Here is a 17,794-nt window from a genome sequence, read left to right on the forward strand (position 1 = left end):
TTTCTTTTTTTTTTTGACTGTGGCTCATCAATTTAACATTTTTTAAAAATGTTTCACTTACAGTGAGGGCTTGTTTCAAACTCAAAGCGGCGGCTGAAGTCTCCGTAGCCCGCGGAGGTGCGCGCTCTGATTTGAAAGATGTACGCTGAGGAAGGTTTAAGGCCATCCACAAAAACATCCGTCTCCTTTGACTTGATGATGGTGTAGCTTGTTTCCTGATCCTACAGAGCCACCAGAAGCCAAGAGAAGACAAAAACGGTCAGAGAGCAAGAGAACGAGGGATAAAGGCCTTCCGTCCCATGAGAGAAAGGCAAAGTGTGTGTGCTGTGGCCAGTAGTGAGGATCAGTTTCACGGTCTCATTGGCTTTGTTTTAAAGCCCTGTGTTAAGTGCTCTGTCCATTAGCTTTCATACGAGCGACCAAGGGTCTTCATAGCTTTTTTAGTCTTCTAAGTGCATCGTATCATTGTTTCACAGAACGCTTTAAAACACTGAGGTCATGAGGAGCTGAGGCTCGTTTACAGACGTATTCTGTCTTTAAATGGCTCAACAAAGCAAGCAGCAAATGCTGCGAGGTGAGCAGCAATCAGAGACGCGATCGGAGAGGGGATTTAGTTTCGGGCTTTGTGAGGATTGTCGCCAGCGGGGTGGTCGACTGAGACGCCCAACGACAGCCCTGCTGCTGTAACGCCACTTCATTAGAGGATGAATCCTGTCATCATCTACTCAACCAACTCATGATGTTGCACAGATGTCTCCTGGAGGAATTTCGAATAGTTTACTGGTCGCTGTTTTCCATGCATTGACAATGACTGTGGACTAGAGATTTCAAGCTTGTAAATGGAGGGCAAAGGCCAGATTTACTAACAACGTTCATCGGCACTAATCCTCGTTTGGTGTTAAAAACTACTTTCATGATTTACTAAATAAACGTAGTGAAACTTAAGCGATTATAAAGTGTGCACATGGTTATTTTTATGGCTGACCTTATTTCGTATGCATTTGTATGAGTTGCCCTTTCAGGGAAACTGTGATAGTTGCGCTGTGAGAACCAGAAGAAATAAACATTCTGACTGTTTTTTTGTTTTCTTTAGAAATTAGATAATTCTGTATGCAAATATTAGATACTTGTCTAGCGTTTTTGCATCTTTTTTGAAGCCTAAAAGCTCCAGTTTCCAATCACTGTAGCTGCAATGGAAAATAACAACCAGTAAATTATTAGACTATTGTGGCCCAAAGCCTTATTTATTTATTTATTTTTAAGGGGGAAAACGTGAGCACAATCTAAAATAAAGATGAAGAAAGGGTAATCTACACTTTTTCTAATCTAATGTAAGCAAATTTGTGACACTGACAATGGCAACTCAAGGTCAAGGTCAGATTTCTGGGCCATATAGTTCTTTACAACATTTTCAAATCAGGCTGTAAAGCATGATCACTGAGTTTTCACAGGAAGTTCCTGAGGTTTGCTTTTGGGGCCAAAAGCTTACCAACACCGACTTCTTCCTTTGGCCTTGCACTCTCACCCCACACTTTCACGACTCAACCACATCGACGATTGGTTGATATTAGCTCAATCAGAGTGGATGGCAGTTCGACGTCGAGATGTCGTTCTCGCTCACACGAAAGAGCTGGGGTTAAGACTTAATGCCAAGAAAAGTGTGCTTTCTCCAGTACAGAGAACCACTTATCTGGGCGTGTTGTGGGATTCGACCACAACGCAGGCACGTATGTCTCCTGCTCGGATCGAGTCGATCCTCACCGCAGTCGAGAGAGTGAGAGAAGGTCTGTCACTCACTGTCAAACAGTTCCAGACAGCTGGGTCTGATGGCAGCCGTGTCCAACGTGGTTACTTTTGGCCTGCTGTACATGAGACCCCTACAGTGGTGGCTTAAGACCAAGGGGTTCTCCACGAGGGGAAACCCGCTTCACATACTCAAGGTAACGCGGTGGTGCCTACGTGACTTAGACATGTGAAGGAAACCTTGGTTCTTATCTCAGGGCCTGGTGCTGGGCCGCATATGCTAGCAATGGATGCATCTTTCACCGGTTGGGAGGGGTCATGAGTGGCCGCTCGGCCAGCAGCCTGTGGAGTGGCCGCCATCTCACGTGGCGCATAAGTTGACTGGAGATGCTGGCCGTGTTTCTAGCTTTGAAACACTTCCTCCCAGGCATAAGAGATCGCTATGTGTTGGTGTGCACCGACAACACAGCAGTGGTCTTTTATATATGTTGGGGCAGACATCCTTCTTACACGTTTCCTCTGCGGTGCGCTGAGGCCGAGGCCTCTGGCCAGAGAAGCGTATGCTAAGTGGTGGATCAGCCTTGAGCCCTCTGATCTTCCCTCACCTTCGGGGGTGAAGGCTCATTCCTCTAGAAGCTAGCCTTCGGGACGGTGGGCCCCGCCTACTTTAGCCATTCCTTGCTCCCTTTTCTCTCGCCTTAGTTGTGCTCTTCCACACTAGGCAGGGATTTGCAAGTCTGGCGGCGTGGGCATTCTCGTTCCTGTAGCGTTTCGACGCAGCTCGAGTTCCTGAAGGGGAACGTCTCCAGGTTACGCATGTAACCATGATTCCCCGAAGGGAACGAGATGCTGCGTCTCAGGGCCATACTTCCGGCATCCCTGCCAGCGCTTGCTTCACTTCTAGAAGCTGACGCCGGTTTCACCACACGTGCTTTTATGCTTCCTAGTCGCTACGTCACTCCACCCGTGACGTCTCACCCATCCATTGGACTGATTACATGAGATTCAGAGGGTGGTCACGCTGGAGGCGTTCCCGTAGCGTTTCGACGCAGCGTCTCGTTCCCTTCGGGGAACCATGGCTACATGCGTAACTTGGAGGCGTTTTCTTTTTTCCTACTAATTTTTTTTTTTTTTATTGAAATGTATGCAGAACAGATGTTATTATTATTATTATTATTATATTATACAGATGTAATGTTATGATTTTTCAGGATTATTTGAGGAATATAAAATTCAAAATAACAGTATTTATTTAAAAAAGTTTTTTGCACCACATACACTAAAAAAATTTTTTTAAGGTAAGTGGTTGCAAACAATTTATTTTAGCTACAAATTAAATAAAAAAAATGTTGAAAGTTAGTCAACTAAATTAGTTTATTTAAATGTAGCTAAAATACATTGATTGCAAGCACTTACCTTAAAAAAAATAGCACATTCAATGAATATTATAATTTTGTTTTATTGTAAATGTATTTACTGTCACTTTTATTCTGCAAAAAATCCATCTTTCAATAAATCTTACCAAAAACCTTTGAATGGAAATGTATCATGTTTTTCTCAAAAACATTAAGACGTGCAGCTGTTTTCAACAATGCTAATAATCAGAAATATTTCTTGAGCAGCAAACCAGCATATTCAAATGATTTCTGAAGGACCATGTGACACTTAAGACTGGAGTAATGATGCTGCAAACTCAACTTTGATCACATAAATAAATTACATTTTAACATATATACAAATAGTTATTTTAAATTACAATACTATTTCACAATTTTACAGTTTTTTTACTGTATTTTTTTTTTTATCAAATAAATGCAGTCCTGGTGAGCAGAAGTGACATTCGATCTGTAGCGTATCTTTTTAAGTAACATAGAATTTTCTTTCTTTGTTTCTTTTGATTTTGGGCTGAAATGTAACCTGGGAATGTTTACAGCATGCAGTATTTACCTTCTCAAAATACTTGATCTCATACTCCAGGATGATGCCGTTGGGTCGGTCGGGTTCTTGCCAGGACACTGCGATGCTATTCTTCGCCGTCTTGCCTTTCTTCACTACGGTTATAGGAGACGGAGCTGGGAACAAAACGGTTACATCTCACCTTACTTTTCACCTCAAATCAAGCAGAACATGTATTTTCTTGCGTGATGCAGTGAAGCCCTGATGCAATGTGCTGTAATTGTCATTTGAAGATTTTTCTAAGTCTATATACTTGAGACTTATATTTTATAAGTCCAACCCCTCAGCTATTCCTAATTAAATGAAGATATCATATTGTGCTAATTACTTGAATGAGTTTCATAAAGTTCAGAGAAAAAGCCATTCAGAAATATGAAATATTCCACACTTCAGTGGCAGAGACAATCAGAGAGAATGCCTTTCATCTTAACTATTCGATCGCTTTGAGAAAACGCTTTGAACGTGGATTCGGGCAATGACGTGCTTTAATGTTTGTACAACCTAATTATCGCAGATGAAAAATGCATGGTGAAATCTGTCCTGATTTACCTCCTTCCCATAAAGTCCCAGACATGACATAACTCTCAACAAGTATGAAATTGTTTTATAGTTTATATAATTTGTCCATAAAAGAGTATGAATCTTACTACTTAGAATCAATTCACAATATTATATTATGGTGGAGTTTAAACTCTATGTAGCAAGAGTGGTTTTTAAATACTGACTTTAAATTGCTAAATAAAGCATTACACATATTTCAAGTTGCATGAAAAAATTGAAAAAAAACCTCTATAATTAATAACCTGAAGTGTCTCTCTCTCTCTCTCGCTATATATATATATATATATATATATATATATATATAAAACAAATCTAATTTATAATGAAAAATAAATATAAATAAATATATATTTAAAATAACTATTTAAAAAGTACAATATTTTAAAAATATACATATTTAAAAAAAAATAGCTAATTAAAATTAACAAAATATTACTGTGAACCATCGTTACTAGTTAATTTAATTAAATGTTATTATTTTAGTTTTTTATTTTATTTTATTTATGTTTTTATTTAATTTACATAAGCAATTATAATTGTAGGATGTTTTAAAAAGAATTGAGACAAAATCCGACACAAAAAAGGACACAAAAACAATGTATTACTATCAGAACTATATCATAAACATAGTCCATACAACGCATGCACTATATGCCAAGAACATTTTAAGGAGCAAATTTAATTAAATGACTCACTCAAGAACCAGATCACTCCAAATAGTATATATATATATATATATATATATATGTGTGAACCATTCAGACTGGTTTTGTGAATCAACTTGATTCAAAATAGTCCAACTAAAAGAACACATTTGATTCTTCTTTACACAAATCATAGATAATAGTGCTTTTTTTTTTGACTGCTAAAATGAGGTATCATGCACTTTTGCATCTTATGTAATGATTTATATATACTGTGTGGCTACTTGGGATATTACATTATATAAATCTGAGACAGACTTTATACTGTTACTAGTTATATTGCACTGTACACTCTTAAAAATAAAGGTGATTCAAAAGGATCTTCAAGCGATGCCATAGAAGAACCATTTTTGGTTCCACAAAGAACAATTCAGTCAAAGGTTCTTCAAAGAACCATCTCTTTCTTACCTTTTTATAATCTGAAGAACCTTCTTTTGCCACAAAGAACCTTTTGTGAAACAGAAAGGTTCTTCAGATGTTAAAGTTTCTTTATGGAACCGTTTAGACAAAAAGGTTCTTCTATGGCATTGTGAAGCACCTTTATTTTTAAGAGTGAGGGATTCTAAGAAAAGCTCGTAAAACTCACATCCGGTGTAGAATAAACACACAAAACATATCGCAAAGCAAAAAACTTTAAATTCAATTGTTGATTTTCCCAATTCTTTCTCCTCTGCTTCTCAGTTTTCCTCCCAAACAGCTGTGTTTGGTGTCACTAATATGAGAACACACATTAAAAAAAGCCCCTATCTGTCTATGCGTGGAGAGCTGAAATCAAACCCGGCTTTATATTCCTCAACAGAAGTGTCAGACTGTGTCCATGAGATAAATCGTGTTTAAGTTCTCCGGACGATCCCTCAGGCGCTGATTAAATAGCTCAATAGAAGCCCATGATAGGAAAGCAAAGACACGTCTTTTTTTCCCCCCATCCTCTCTTTCCCAAACAAAGAGTAACTGTATCCTTTCTGCTCAGACAAAACTGTAATCATTCCTATCTTAAAAGCTTTGAAACGGTATACTTGGCAACCTGATCTTCAGGCCTGCAGGAGAAGAGAGGTAGATGGGCCACTTAAACAGTCTGGAAACCTGTTAAATGTTTGACTTTCAGTCAGGCGGGAGACACGGCCCTTTGAGTTATTGATTCTCAATAATCCTTAAGGTCAGCACAGGGAATTTTGATCTATATTGGTGATGGCAAGAAACAAAAACATCAGCAGGGGATCCATCAAACAAAATAGTCATGCTGTGTGACAGAGAGTGAGAATATATATCCAAACGCACAAATGTAGGTAGGCCCACGCAAAAATCTTTGCCCACAGAATGCGCCGCAGATTTACACCGAATCTGAACGCACACATTGCATGTTATATACGTCTCTGTTCATTTTGAAGAACCACTGAGTTTCTATGATAATGTGGTCCTTAGATGTGGCTTGAGTTTCTCTTTCAATGTAAGTCTGTTGGACCTTTCTGCTGAAGTTTAAAAGGGTAACTCACCCACAAATTTAAATTCTGTCACTATTTACTCGCACTCGTGCCATTCAAATATGTATTTTATGTCTAAAACAAGTACATAAAGTACATAAAGACATCACAAAAGCAGCCCGTACAAATTAAGCTGTTTAATACAAAGGGACATGCTTGCTTTTATGATAAAAAAATTATTCAATATAGGTTTGGAAAAAGTGAGTAAATGATGACAGGATTTTCATTTTTGTGTGAACTGTTTCTTTAACGTGCAATTCAGGGTTTGTTCATACACTGTAAAAACAAACAAACAAACAAACAAACAAACAAACAAAGAATCCATAAAGTTTACAGTAAAATTTTAAATTAGATTTTCAAAATGCATTAAGTGTTGGTATTAACATTAACTGTGATTAATTAATGCTTTAGAAGAATTTTACATTGATAGTTATTGTTAACTAATGTAGTCAACTAAGGTTAACAAAGGAACAAACATCTTTCTTTAAAAAAATACTGAACTCCACTTTAAAAACATGGGTGAAAAAGAGAAAGTCGCATGATGAATACAAGTTTGTCACAAGTGGTCATACACACAAACACAAAACACCATTATGGTTACACAACTTTCACAATTCCAAAAATGTTTAATTTAACTGTATTTTACTGTAAAATGACATGAAATGTTTTAACATATAGAGTATTTTGGATTTTTTTTATCATACTTTGTTACATGTAAGTGTAAACCCCATTTCAACATACAGAAATCCATTTAGCATCTAATTCCACAGATATTCCCTTAAAACCAAATGTAAAAATGTGTGCAGATTTGGTGTAGACCTATACGGCAGCACAAAGCCAACCTTCCTCTGTGTGAAATTTCACAGTCCTATTTTAAGCTCAGTGAGAAATTTCATCTACAGTAGCATGCTTTGCGGAATACATTGTGGACCGTCTAATAAATGTGATAAAACCAGATACTGTGTATTCAACAGCTTGAACTGGATATTTTCCATTTCCAAAAGACCACAGTCAGTAAATCAAAACACTGAGTTGCGAAACGAAACACAGTCAGCTATGAAATGCAAAGTCCTCGACAGTCTCATCACCAGTGACAGCTCACAGTGCAAAGGTCCCGTCTCTCAGTTCATTAACAGATGGAACGGCAGTCTTCTTTGGGAAGCGTGTCAGAGGAAGTGTGATGATCGCACTCTGATTAATACCTCCAAATGGGAAGTGTTGCCTTCATCTAGTGTGAGAATCTTCAAACTCGCAAAGGCTTGATATCTGCGCCAGCCGAAGAAACAGCATGAAATGACACTACTTCCACACTGAACTCATGTAGCGAACTATTTTTGTCTTTTTTTTTTTTTTACACAACCCGAGCCGCTTTAGCTTAGTTAATCGCAGCTGTCAACAAGAATCCAGCTTAGCGTGAGCAGCATCAAAAATCAAAAACATCAACACTGACTGCAGGCAGTATTGGGTTTTGTGTAGGCGGAATCTTCCAAGCAAATATTTGCATGTGATTTAATTGAAGTTAGCATGCCGGGCCGTGGTTTTCATCTGGGTAAGAAAGGTCATCTCCTCCACTCCGGTCCCGAATGACTGCCAGCACCAGGATCTCAACAGGCCGTGTGTTTGTAAACAAGTGTTGTTTGGGGAGCCCTGCCGAGAAGCAAGATGAAAAACCCCTGGCAGAGATGAGCGGCCCATCGGCCAAATCTAGGCCTGAGATATAACTCCTGCCAACAGACGCCTGTGCCAGCCAGAGGCCTGGCCTGAGAACTATAAACTACTGAACACAATCTTAACTATTTGCCAAGCGTATCTGCCCTGATGCAAAGCATCTGGCTAGACAGATTCTAAGACAATGCCAACATATTTTCTTAACCAGCACTATCATAGTCCATTCAAACGTTTGGGTTTTTGAAATATTGTTCAGCAAGGCTGTGTTTATTTGATCAAAATTACAGTAAAATACAAATAACAATAACTTTATCATTTTCAGAAATGTGCACTTTGAAACTTGTTTTCAAAGTTTGCATTTTCAGACCCACAAAACACAGTTGTCATTTTAATGAACGGCCGAAACACATAAAACTTAGCGTTTTTAGTTAAAAAATGGCATTGTGAAAAAATGATGTTGTTATGTTAAGCAAGCATAGTTTGATATTAGCTCGCTTAGCGTGTAATAAAATGTGACGCTACTGATTGGTAAAATAAACATGTCACTGGAAAGCTGCAGTTTTAAAAATGACTGCCACACAATTGAAAGTTAGTTGCGTCAGTACTTTTAGTTAGTTACTTTCTAAAATCGATCGGGTTACCATCTGCAGAGACTCAAACAATCCAGTGCAGGAAGTGCTGAGTTTAGTAAAGCACAAGTGCTCACAGCCGCATGCCAGACGAGCTTTGCTGAGAGGCTTTGAGAATACTTAGTATCACAACTCTTTTCAGACTGAGACGTCATGCACTCAGCTGTCAATGAGAAAATAGTCAAAGCTCACAAAATAATTTGGCAAAAAGAGCCCCACAATTGCCTCCACTCATGCGTCTGTCGGCATTTATCAGGGAAAGCACTTGAGAGGCACGCCAATGCTAAGCGCTAATCACTCGCACCTGCAAACTATTCAGTTTGTTTTGAAATCCCGCTCGAAAACGCTAGAAATTAGCGCGCATTTGATCACCCTGTGCAGTCTGCTCCCGGTTCTATAAATCCCATCACTTGTGAAGTAAAAACAGAATTTATGTCATTGACGTCTTTGTAAAGATGCGCATTAGCGAGCTAGCGTTCCGCACACAAGCTTTGTTGGCTATGCGTGGCGGCTCGCCTTGTGCTGCAAAAATGATCATTTTGCTTGTCATAATTAATAGTGTTTTAAAGAGCATAATTCCTCTGCTGATTTGAGAGTAACTTAATGAGCTGAGCAGATGTTGAAGTCGTCTCTTCAGGGGGAAAATACTGTAGCCTCACAGGCCCAGTGAAATAAATTAGCACCCTAAGACTGTAAGTTTCTGTACGCCTCTTAACCGCATCTGCTGCGCTTTTGTGACAGAGATGCATCGGCATGGAAATAGGCACAAATATTATGTTAAATATTTCTCCCTAAATTAGAATGCAACGGCCGTGCGTAAAGGTTGCAAAAAAAGGCCTGAGAGTTTAGGATAATGGATTACGCAAAGTGAAAATAAATGTTTTTAGCCTGACGGCACCTGCATCTCTTATTGCGTTGCAGCGCTGTGGGTCTGTAAGCTGGAGCGACTCTTCCTTATTCTAATATTGACTTATAGGTCACTAACGGGTTGAAGTTTTCATGCTGGTTAGCATTGCTTTGATTGTCACAATGTTCAATAATGAAAATAAGAAACTGATTGACCAGTAGCATTTCATTTGATAGATTGATCATTTCTGTTATTCAGAACCTTTATCTCCGTAACTTAATAAATATTATTATAACTTGATTATTAAACACATTGGCAAAAAAACCCAGCAGGATTGAATAATAATAATAATAATAATAATATTTTTTTTATTTATATAGCACCTTTCCAACACCCAAGGTTACTTTACAAGTCAGGTTTAAGGAACAGAAACATGTATGAATCATATAGGTGATTGTAACAATATTATTACAATGTTATGACTATGTTATTATCATACCAATCTCTGTAATCATATCAAACATTATATAGAGTGATACAAATCAACTAATAGCATGAAAAGTCTCAGAATCCATTGAATGGACTTCTAATACTTAGTGACGTTTGTTTTCTCTTAAAAATGATGTAATTCCTGCAAAAATAAATCAAGTAAAATGCCGTTTTACTTGAAACACTTTACAAACATTTAGAGTAAAACAAACAGACAAATAAATAAATAAATACTTAGAATACTAATTAATAAATCACCAGTTTTTTAATCAACCAGTCCATGTTTAATTCAGTAATATTTTAGTATGATTTATATACTACTATAGTATTTAGTAATATTTTAAATACAATTTTATTGTCATATTTTTAGTTTTAATAGTTTTAATTTTAGTTTATTTTTTGTAATTTTATGTGTTATTGTCATTTTTTATAATTCAATTTTATATTAATTTTATTTATGTATTTAGTTGTTGTAGTAGTAGTAGACGTAATTTTGGTATGTCAATTTAAACATTTATTTTAGCTGCCAAAGCCATGTTTCTACTTTATTTAAGTTTTTCATCTAAAATTAAGTAAATAGAAGTCAATTTTTTTCATCTAAAATTATTTATATAAAAACGGGTTGCACTTGAAGTCGTCGTCTAATGGCACTTGAAGTCGTCGTCTAATGGCACGAGAAGTCGTGGCCTAATGGTTAGAGAGTCGGTAACCTAAAGGTTGTGGGTTCGAGTCTCGTACTGGCAGGGATTTTAGGTGGGAGGAGTGAATGTACAGCGCTCTCTCCCACCCCCAACTGCGCAGCAAAAAATGGCTGCCAACTGCTCCGGGTGTGTGTTCACTGCTGTGTGTGTGCACTTTGGATGGGTAAATGCAGAGCACTAATTCCGAGTATGGGTCACCATACTTGGCCACATGTCACTTTATTTTAAGGTGTCCTTGTTACAGTGCAATTTTACATTTAAGTACTGAGTAATATTAATGAAGAACGTGTACTTACTATATGGTTAGGGTTAGGATTAAGGCTTGGCTTAGGGTAGGACTGGGCGATTTGGCAAAAAATTTAAATCACGATTTTTCCAGAATGTTTGACCGATTCTCAATTTTTTTTTTACGATTTTTAACTAGTCAACTTTTTCTTTATTAACCCTCTAGTTAAAGAAAATTATATTCCAAGTGCAGCACACATGAAGTTGTCAACATGATGTAAATGTTAAACATCACTTGTTAAATATCTTTGCAGAAAAGATGCATAAACCACAACTACATATTGTACAAACTTGTCTTATACATACAGGTGCATCTCAATAAATTAGAATGTCATGGAAAAGTTCATTTATTTCAGTAATTCAACTCAAATTGTGAAACTCGTGTATTAAATAAATTCAATGCACACAGACTGAAGTAGTTTAAGTCTTTGGTTCTTTTAATTGTGAGGATTTTGGCTCACATTTAACAAAATTCAAAATGGCTGAAGGTATAACAGCAGTAGACTATTAGGCTATTAACAATAAATGTTCTGTAAAAACAACAGCAGCTTTCAGCCTGTCACCATGATGCAAACATGAAATATCAGACATACAGTAGTAGTTCTTTACAGGTTTTTTTTATTCGATTGCGCTGCTTTTCCATAGATTTTTTCAGTGTAAACATGGATGTGTTTGACTGTTGTGCTCGCGTCTCTTGCAGCATCTCATGCATGAAACGCCATTCTAAAAACACTGCGCTCAAGTTAAAAGAAGTTCACTCCCATCTTCTTGCATGTTTTACCTATTCCACTGCCTGCGTCGCATCTTTGTCAACACAAAAGTGCATTCTGTGTGAATGAATGGTGCTTAGCGCTATATTTATGGTCCTTCACAGAGCACGTCACACGTGAGCGGTTAATCACGTGCGCCGACATCCGGTTGGATCGTTCTTTTCTCTTTACTGTTATCACCGGCATATTGTCAAAGTGTCTAATTCTAACATATGGTAATATTTCTATTCAAAATCGCGGTTCCTCGGTTTCTAAAAAATTTAATTGTGGCAAACATTAAATTCAAATTAATCTATAAAATCGGGAAAATCGCTCAGCCCTAGCTTAGAGTTACTTGCATGTAATTATGCATAATTTATTGTTATTATAATAATGTGTAACAAGGACACCGTAAAATAAAGTGTTACCAAAAATGCTTTTGGTAATCGGAATAAAGCTGAAATAAAATTAAATTTCAGCTTTATGTCAGTTACCAAAAGCATTTTTAATCATTTTAATTTGAACAATAACAAAACAATATTAATTATGATACTGTTATAGAGAAAACTAACTAATATGATTTCTGTCTTCAATCAAAGTTGTCAGTGTAATATTTTAACTGGTATATTAAGATAATAACGTAATGCAGTGCATTGTAGGAATGTCCCAGAATGTGTTTGCTTTGAATGCTGGTTTGAAGTTGTGCTTCAAACGAGGGAAGACAAAAGCAAGATAATGGAAAAGTGATTTTCAGTAAGTCGACACAGAGGAAGCCTGTATTCCCCCTCAATATTTCAATAGCCCATCACCTTCAGACAGTCAAGCACCTTTGTGAGCATGTCTGGTCTCAGAACTCCAGCCAAACCTCTCGCTTAGCCTCCAGCCATCCAGTTCACATAAAACATGACCGCTACTCGACACATCGACCAAACGGATTATCCCGACCGCGCCGGCAGAGCGCTCAGCATTCACTGCAACCTGTGCTCGCCTCACGCAAAACCCTTCATTTCAAAGAGGCCTTATCAACACTAACACTGCCCCGATTCACACAACACACTCAAAACACACACACACACACACACACGCAGAGGAGTCCCTACCCCCCGTCTCTGGCCAATCCCCAGCAATTACAGACCCTCTTTCAGATAAAGCAGATTACGCTTCAGTGTCCATTAGGGCCATCATTAGCTTAATGAAAAGTCAATAGCAGTCAGAAAAAGGTACCACTGTATTGAAAAGGGTTTAAGGTCAGTTTACCCCCTCTTATTTATTTGACAATGAAGTCACATGACAACCACAAAAATGAATTCCATGAATTGACTGGTCAGGGTTTTTATTATTATTAGTAGTAGTAGTAGTAGTAGTAGTCGTAGTAGTATTTATTTATTTTTTAACTGTTGTTTTAAAGCCAACATGTAATACAATTTTACTTTATTAGAATTTTCCCTATTTAATTGTAGCATTATTATGCACATTATTCTAAATTAAAATGTTTGTTTTCATGAGCTTTCCTAAAATCGAATTACTTCCACCATCTCTGAAATGATTTTCCTTTTCTAATAATATGAACAAGGCCGTGTGAGTGGGGGAAAATAGCATTAAGCAATATTATCATGCTGTAGAAAAGATAAATCACTTTTAATATAGTTTAATATCTCAACTATTTCTGCAAAAATAATGGTCCTTTGTCGGCTTCCAAATAGTGTTTTTTTCCAGTCCACAAAAAGGTTCACTGAAGAGGAACAAGGTTTCTTAGAATAATTTAAGAACATTTAAGAATAATTTAAGAATATACAGGTGCATCTCAAAAAATTGGAATGTTGTGATTTTTTTTTTATTTATATATATTTCAAAAAGTGAAACTTTCATATATTCTAGATTCATTACATGTAAAGTAAAATATTTCAAAAGTGTTTTTTGTTTGTTTGTTTTAAAAACAAGCTTACAGCTATAAATCCAGTATCTCAAAATATTAGAATATTTCCTAAGATCAATCAACAAAAAAAAAAGGATTTGCAAAACAGAAAAGTTCAAGTTCTTTCAAGTATGTTAATTTATGCACTCAATACTTGGTCGGGGGCTCCACAAATGACAGCATCAGTGAGGTGTGGCATGGAAGCGATCAGCCTGTGGCACTGCTGAGGCACTATTGAAGCACAGGTTTCTTTAATAATGGCCTTCAGCTCGTCTGTATTGTTGAATAGACCGTTTCTCATCTTTCTCTTGAACCTATCCCATAGATTCCATATGGGGTTCAGGTCAAGCATGTTGGCTGGCCAATCAAGCACAGTAATATCATGGTCAGCAAAGCACTCGGAAGTGGTTTTGGCACTGTGGGCAGGTGCTAAAATCCTGCTGGAAAAGGAAATCAGCATCTCAATAAAGCTTGGCAGCAGATGAAAGCATAAAGTGCTCCAAAATCTCCTGGTAGATGTCTGCATTGACTTTGGACTTGATAAAACACAATGGAGCGACACCAGCAGATGTCACGGCACCCCAAATCATCACTGACTTCGGAAACTTCACACTGGACTTCAATCAGCTTGGATTCTGTGCCTTTCCAGTCTTCCTCCAGACTCCAGACCTTGATTTCCAAATGAAATGCAAAACTTACTTTTATCAGAAAAGAGGACTTTGGACCACTGAGCAACAGTCCAGTTATTTTTGTCCATAGCCCAGGTAAGATGCTTCTGACGTTGTTTCTGTTTCAGAAGTGGCTTGGTAGCCCTTTTTCTGAAGACGTCTGAGCGTGGTGACTCTAGATGCACTGACTCCAGCTTCAGTCCACTCCTTGTGAATCTCTCCCAAGTGTTTCGGAATCGGCTTTGTTTGACAGTATTCTCAAGCTTGCAATCCCTGTTGCTTGTGCACCTTTTCCTACCCAATTTCTTCCTTCCAGTCAACTTTGGATTAATATGCTTTGATACAGCACTCTGTGAATAGCCACCGCTTTCAGTAATGACCTTCTGTCACTTACCCTCTTTGTGGAGGGTGTCAATGATTGTCTTCTGGTTCATTGCCAAGTCTTCCCCATTATTGTAGTTTCAAAGAACAAGAGATACCCAGAATTTATTCTGAAGGGACAGATACTGGATACTGGATTTTTGACTTTCATGAGCTGTAAGCCCTAATCATCAAAAAAAACTAAAAACTTTTGAAATATTTTTCTTTACATGTAATGAATCTAGAACGTATGAAAGTTTCACTTTTTGAAATAAGTTACAAAAAAATAAAAAATTCACGATATTCACATTTTTTTGAGATGCACCTATATACAGTGGGTACGGAAAGTTTTTTTTTTGGAAACCCCAAAATCTTAAGGTATAAACTCAAATATATCCCATCACATTTTCTCAACCCCTTGTGAAAAAGAAGTACACTTCAGCATACTAAATATATTACAGAAACATAATTTTGAATAATTTTAAATGTTAGTGTAAACTAAATGTAATGTTTTCAGGCACTTAATCAATTGATTGAATATTCATTCCATTAAATTGAATTTCAGTAGGACTTAAATGCATTTCATACATATTTTCATAACTTACTCTATTGTCTTTGATATATGGTTAGCATGTAATGTTAAATGTACTGACAAGCATCTATGATAAACTGCAATACACTTATATATGAATAAAATATAAGTATATAACAAATTCTATTTAAACATGTATGTCTTTATTTAAATATATTTGTAATTACATATTTGTTATGATGAAGCTGCAGCTTTGTCCAATCAAAATGGATCATTTACATTATATTATGAATTACATAAATTGTAAATTATTATAATCAGGTACTTTAAATATGCTACAGTATATTAGTCAATACATCAAAATAAGTACTGTAAAATAAGCGTAAAAATATATATTAAAACATAAGGATTAAAAATGTACTTGAAAGTAAAATTTTTAATTTGATATTATTACCAAGTGCACTTTTTGGAAGTGTACATAAGCGTGCGAAGAATTATGAAAGTGTTTGTCTTTAAATAAGCTTAAGTGTCTTTTATTTTATTTTATTTTAATTTAATTTAATTAATATTATGCAGTATCTGCAAGTCCAGTTTATTATTATACTTTACAGGTACACTAGAAAGGAACACTACAAATGTACATCCAGTACAATTAAATGCACTTCCTTTTCACAGGGGCCACCAAATGATCATTTGAGCTCCATTCTTATTTTTCACCTAAGGAATCTGAAATATTAAACAAAACACAAGTAAAACTACATTAAGTCTCATTATGGACTACGAAAGACTACGTCTGCAAATACAGTTTATGTTTAAAATAGACACTTTTCCTGATCCAGCCAAATCCAAAGATCAAATGAAGCCCCATCCTAAATTATTTCCAGCTAGATATTTAGTTTCACTCTTAAATGTGTCGCATTACATAAATTAAATGATTTGCAAATGCCATTTTAAGTTCTTGCGGACAGCATGAACTTTGTCCTGTTAAGCTTTAGCATGTAATAGGAACAATTCCAGAGGGACGGATCTACTCACCGGCCTGGTTGGTGGTGACATTGAGTGAGACGTATTGCCTCAAAGGGGCGGTTCGTTCCGACACCCCGTTCACAGCCTCCACCTCAAAGGTGTAGTTGGTGTGAGCCAGGAGATCCATGACCATGACGGAGGTGGTCTTTGGTGGTTCATAAAATGCAAGTAAATGTCCACCAGCACGTCCAAAAAAGTATATCAAGGAACACAAAATTAATACATGTGGCTCCTGACGATGTATTGAGGTCTTACGAAGCGAAACGATCAGTCTGTGCAAGAAACTGAACATTATATACAACATCAGGCAATGGGGAAATCCAATTATTTTTGGATTATCTTGGTCCGATATGGTGAACTGGTTCAACTAGTTCACCAAAAAGAACCGGTTCAAAAGAATTTGGTTCAAATGATTCAAATCATTCCGCACCATTTGCCCTACAGGTAATAATGCTGTAAATAATGTTCAGTTTCTTGCACAGACCAGTCTTTTCGCTTCATAAGATCTCAATATATCATCAGGAGCCACAGGGATTCATTTTGTGTTTTTGACTCTCAAAGTGCTGGTTGCCTTGCACTTTATGAATCACCAAGGACCACACTTTCAGTTAAAAACTGCTCTACTTAAAAACAAAAAAACAAAAATCATATTGGATGGCCTGAAAGTGAGAAAAATAACAGCAAATTTAAATTTCTGGGTGAACTATCCCTTTAATAGAAGCAGTTCTTACTTGTGCAGGCCATGTTGGTGGGGTCCGATTCGATCCGGTAGTATCCCTGCTCACACTGACAGGAGGTGGATGCCTCCACTTTGGTGAAACTTCTGGGAGGACATTTACTGCAGCTTTTGGTCTGAAGAGCTGATCGGTAAAAGCCCGGCTTGCACACTGCAGAGATATCAAGCACAATAGGGAGGTGATTACATTACTAATGCCATCGATCAGTGCCTTTGTACTGCTTGTTCAGAGCTGATGAGAAAATTTAGTCATTAAAGTCAAACATGCAACAACTTCATTAAAAAGAGCAGGTGCTTATTTCAATAGAGAGCTGATGCTTTGAACACACAGGGATTAATGAATAGCCTACTTTCTGTTCCTGGCTATCGACCCAAAATCATGGGAAACATTTCCTTTTTTATAATGTTACATAATTATAATAATTAGCATCTGTTTATTTTAAATGTTAATCTTATTGATGTGCAAGGCAAACGGGTGGAAAGGAAATATGTGTGTACAGGACTGTTCAGAATTTTGGTGTTGTATTATTATTTTATGTTAGTTTATTTTATATTTAATTGTATTGTTTTATTTTATATTTTATTTTACTCAAAAATACAGTGTAGCGAATCAGCTCATGGGGAAATATGAATAATTAATCATAACTAGTTATAATTAATTATAAATATTTAGATCCGCTGTAGATATTTACTTGACCTCTCAGGGTCAACTGTCTGTCAATTCTAAGAACGTTAATTTCCTGG

At 36.8% G+C, this 17,794-nt stretch overlaps 1 protein-coding gene across 1 annotated transcript in view; it reads right to left on the bottom strand.

The window, feature by feature from the left end:
- LOC107567058 (ephrin type-A receptor 5) overlaps window positions 1-16,451 on the bottom strand; it is a 17,611-nt gene extending 1,160 nt beyond the window's left edge. The window contains exons 1-3 of the mRNA XM_016252656.1: window positions 16,324-16,451; window positions 3,691-3,815; window positions 62-221 (exon numbers count right to left, since the gene is read on the bottom strand). Of these exons, the coding sequence (XP_016108142.1) occupies window positions 62-221; window positions 3,691-3,815; window positions 16,324-16,447 (409 nt within the window). The 5' untranslated portion in view covers window positions 16,448-16,451. The remainder of the gene's footprint in view (window positions 1-61; window positions 222-3,690; window positions 3,816-16,323) is intronic.
- Between the last annotated feature and the right edge of the window lie 1,343 nt (window positions 16,452-17,794).

This window comes from Sinocyclocheilus grahami, unplaced genomic scaffold, assembly GCF_001515645.1.
Source record: "Sinocyclocheilus grahami isolate Dianchi unplaced genomic scaffold, SAMN03320097.WGS_v1.1 scaffold1124.1, whole genome shotgun sequence".
Lineage (NCBI taxonomy): Eukaryota > Metazoa > Chordata > Actinopteri > Cypriniformes > Cyprinidae > Sinocyclocheilus > Sinocyclocheilus grahami.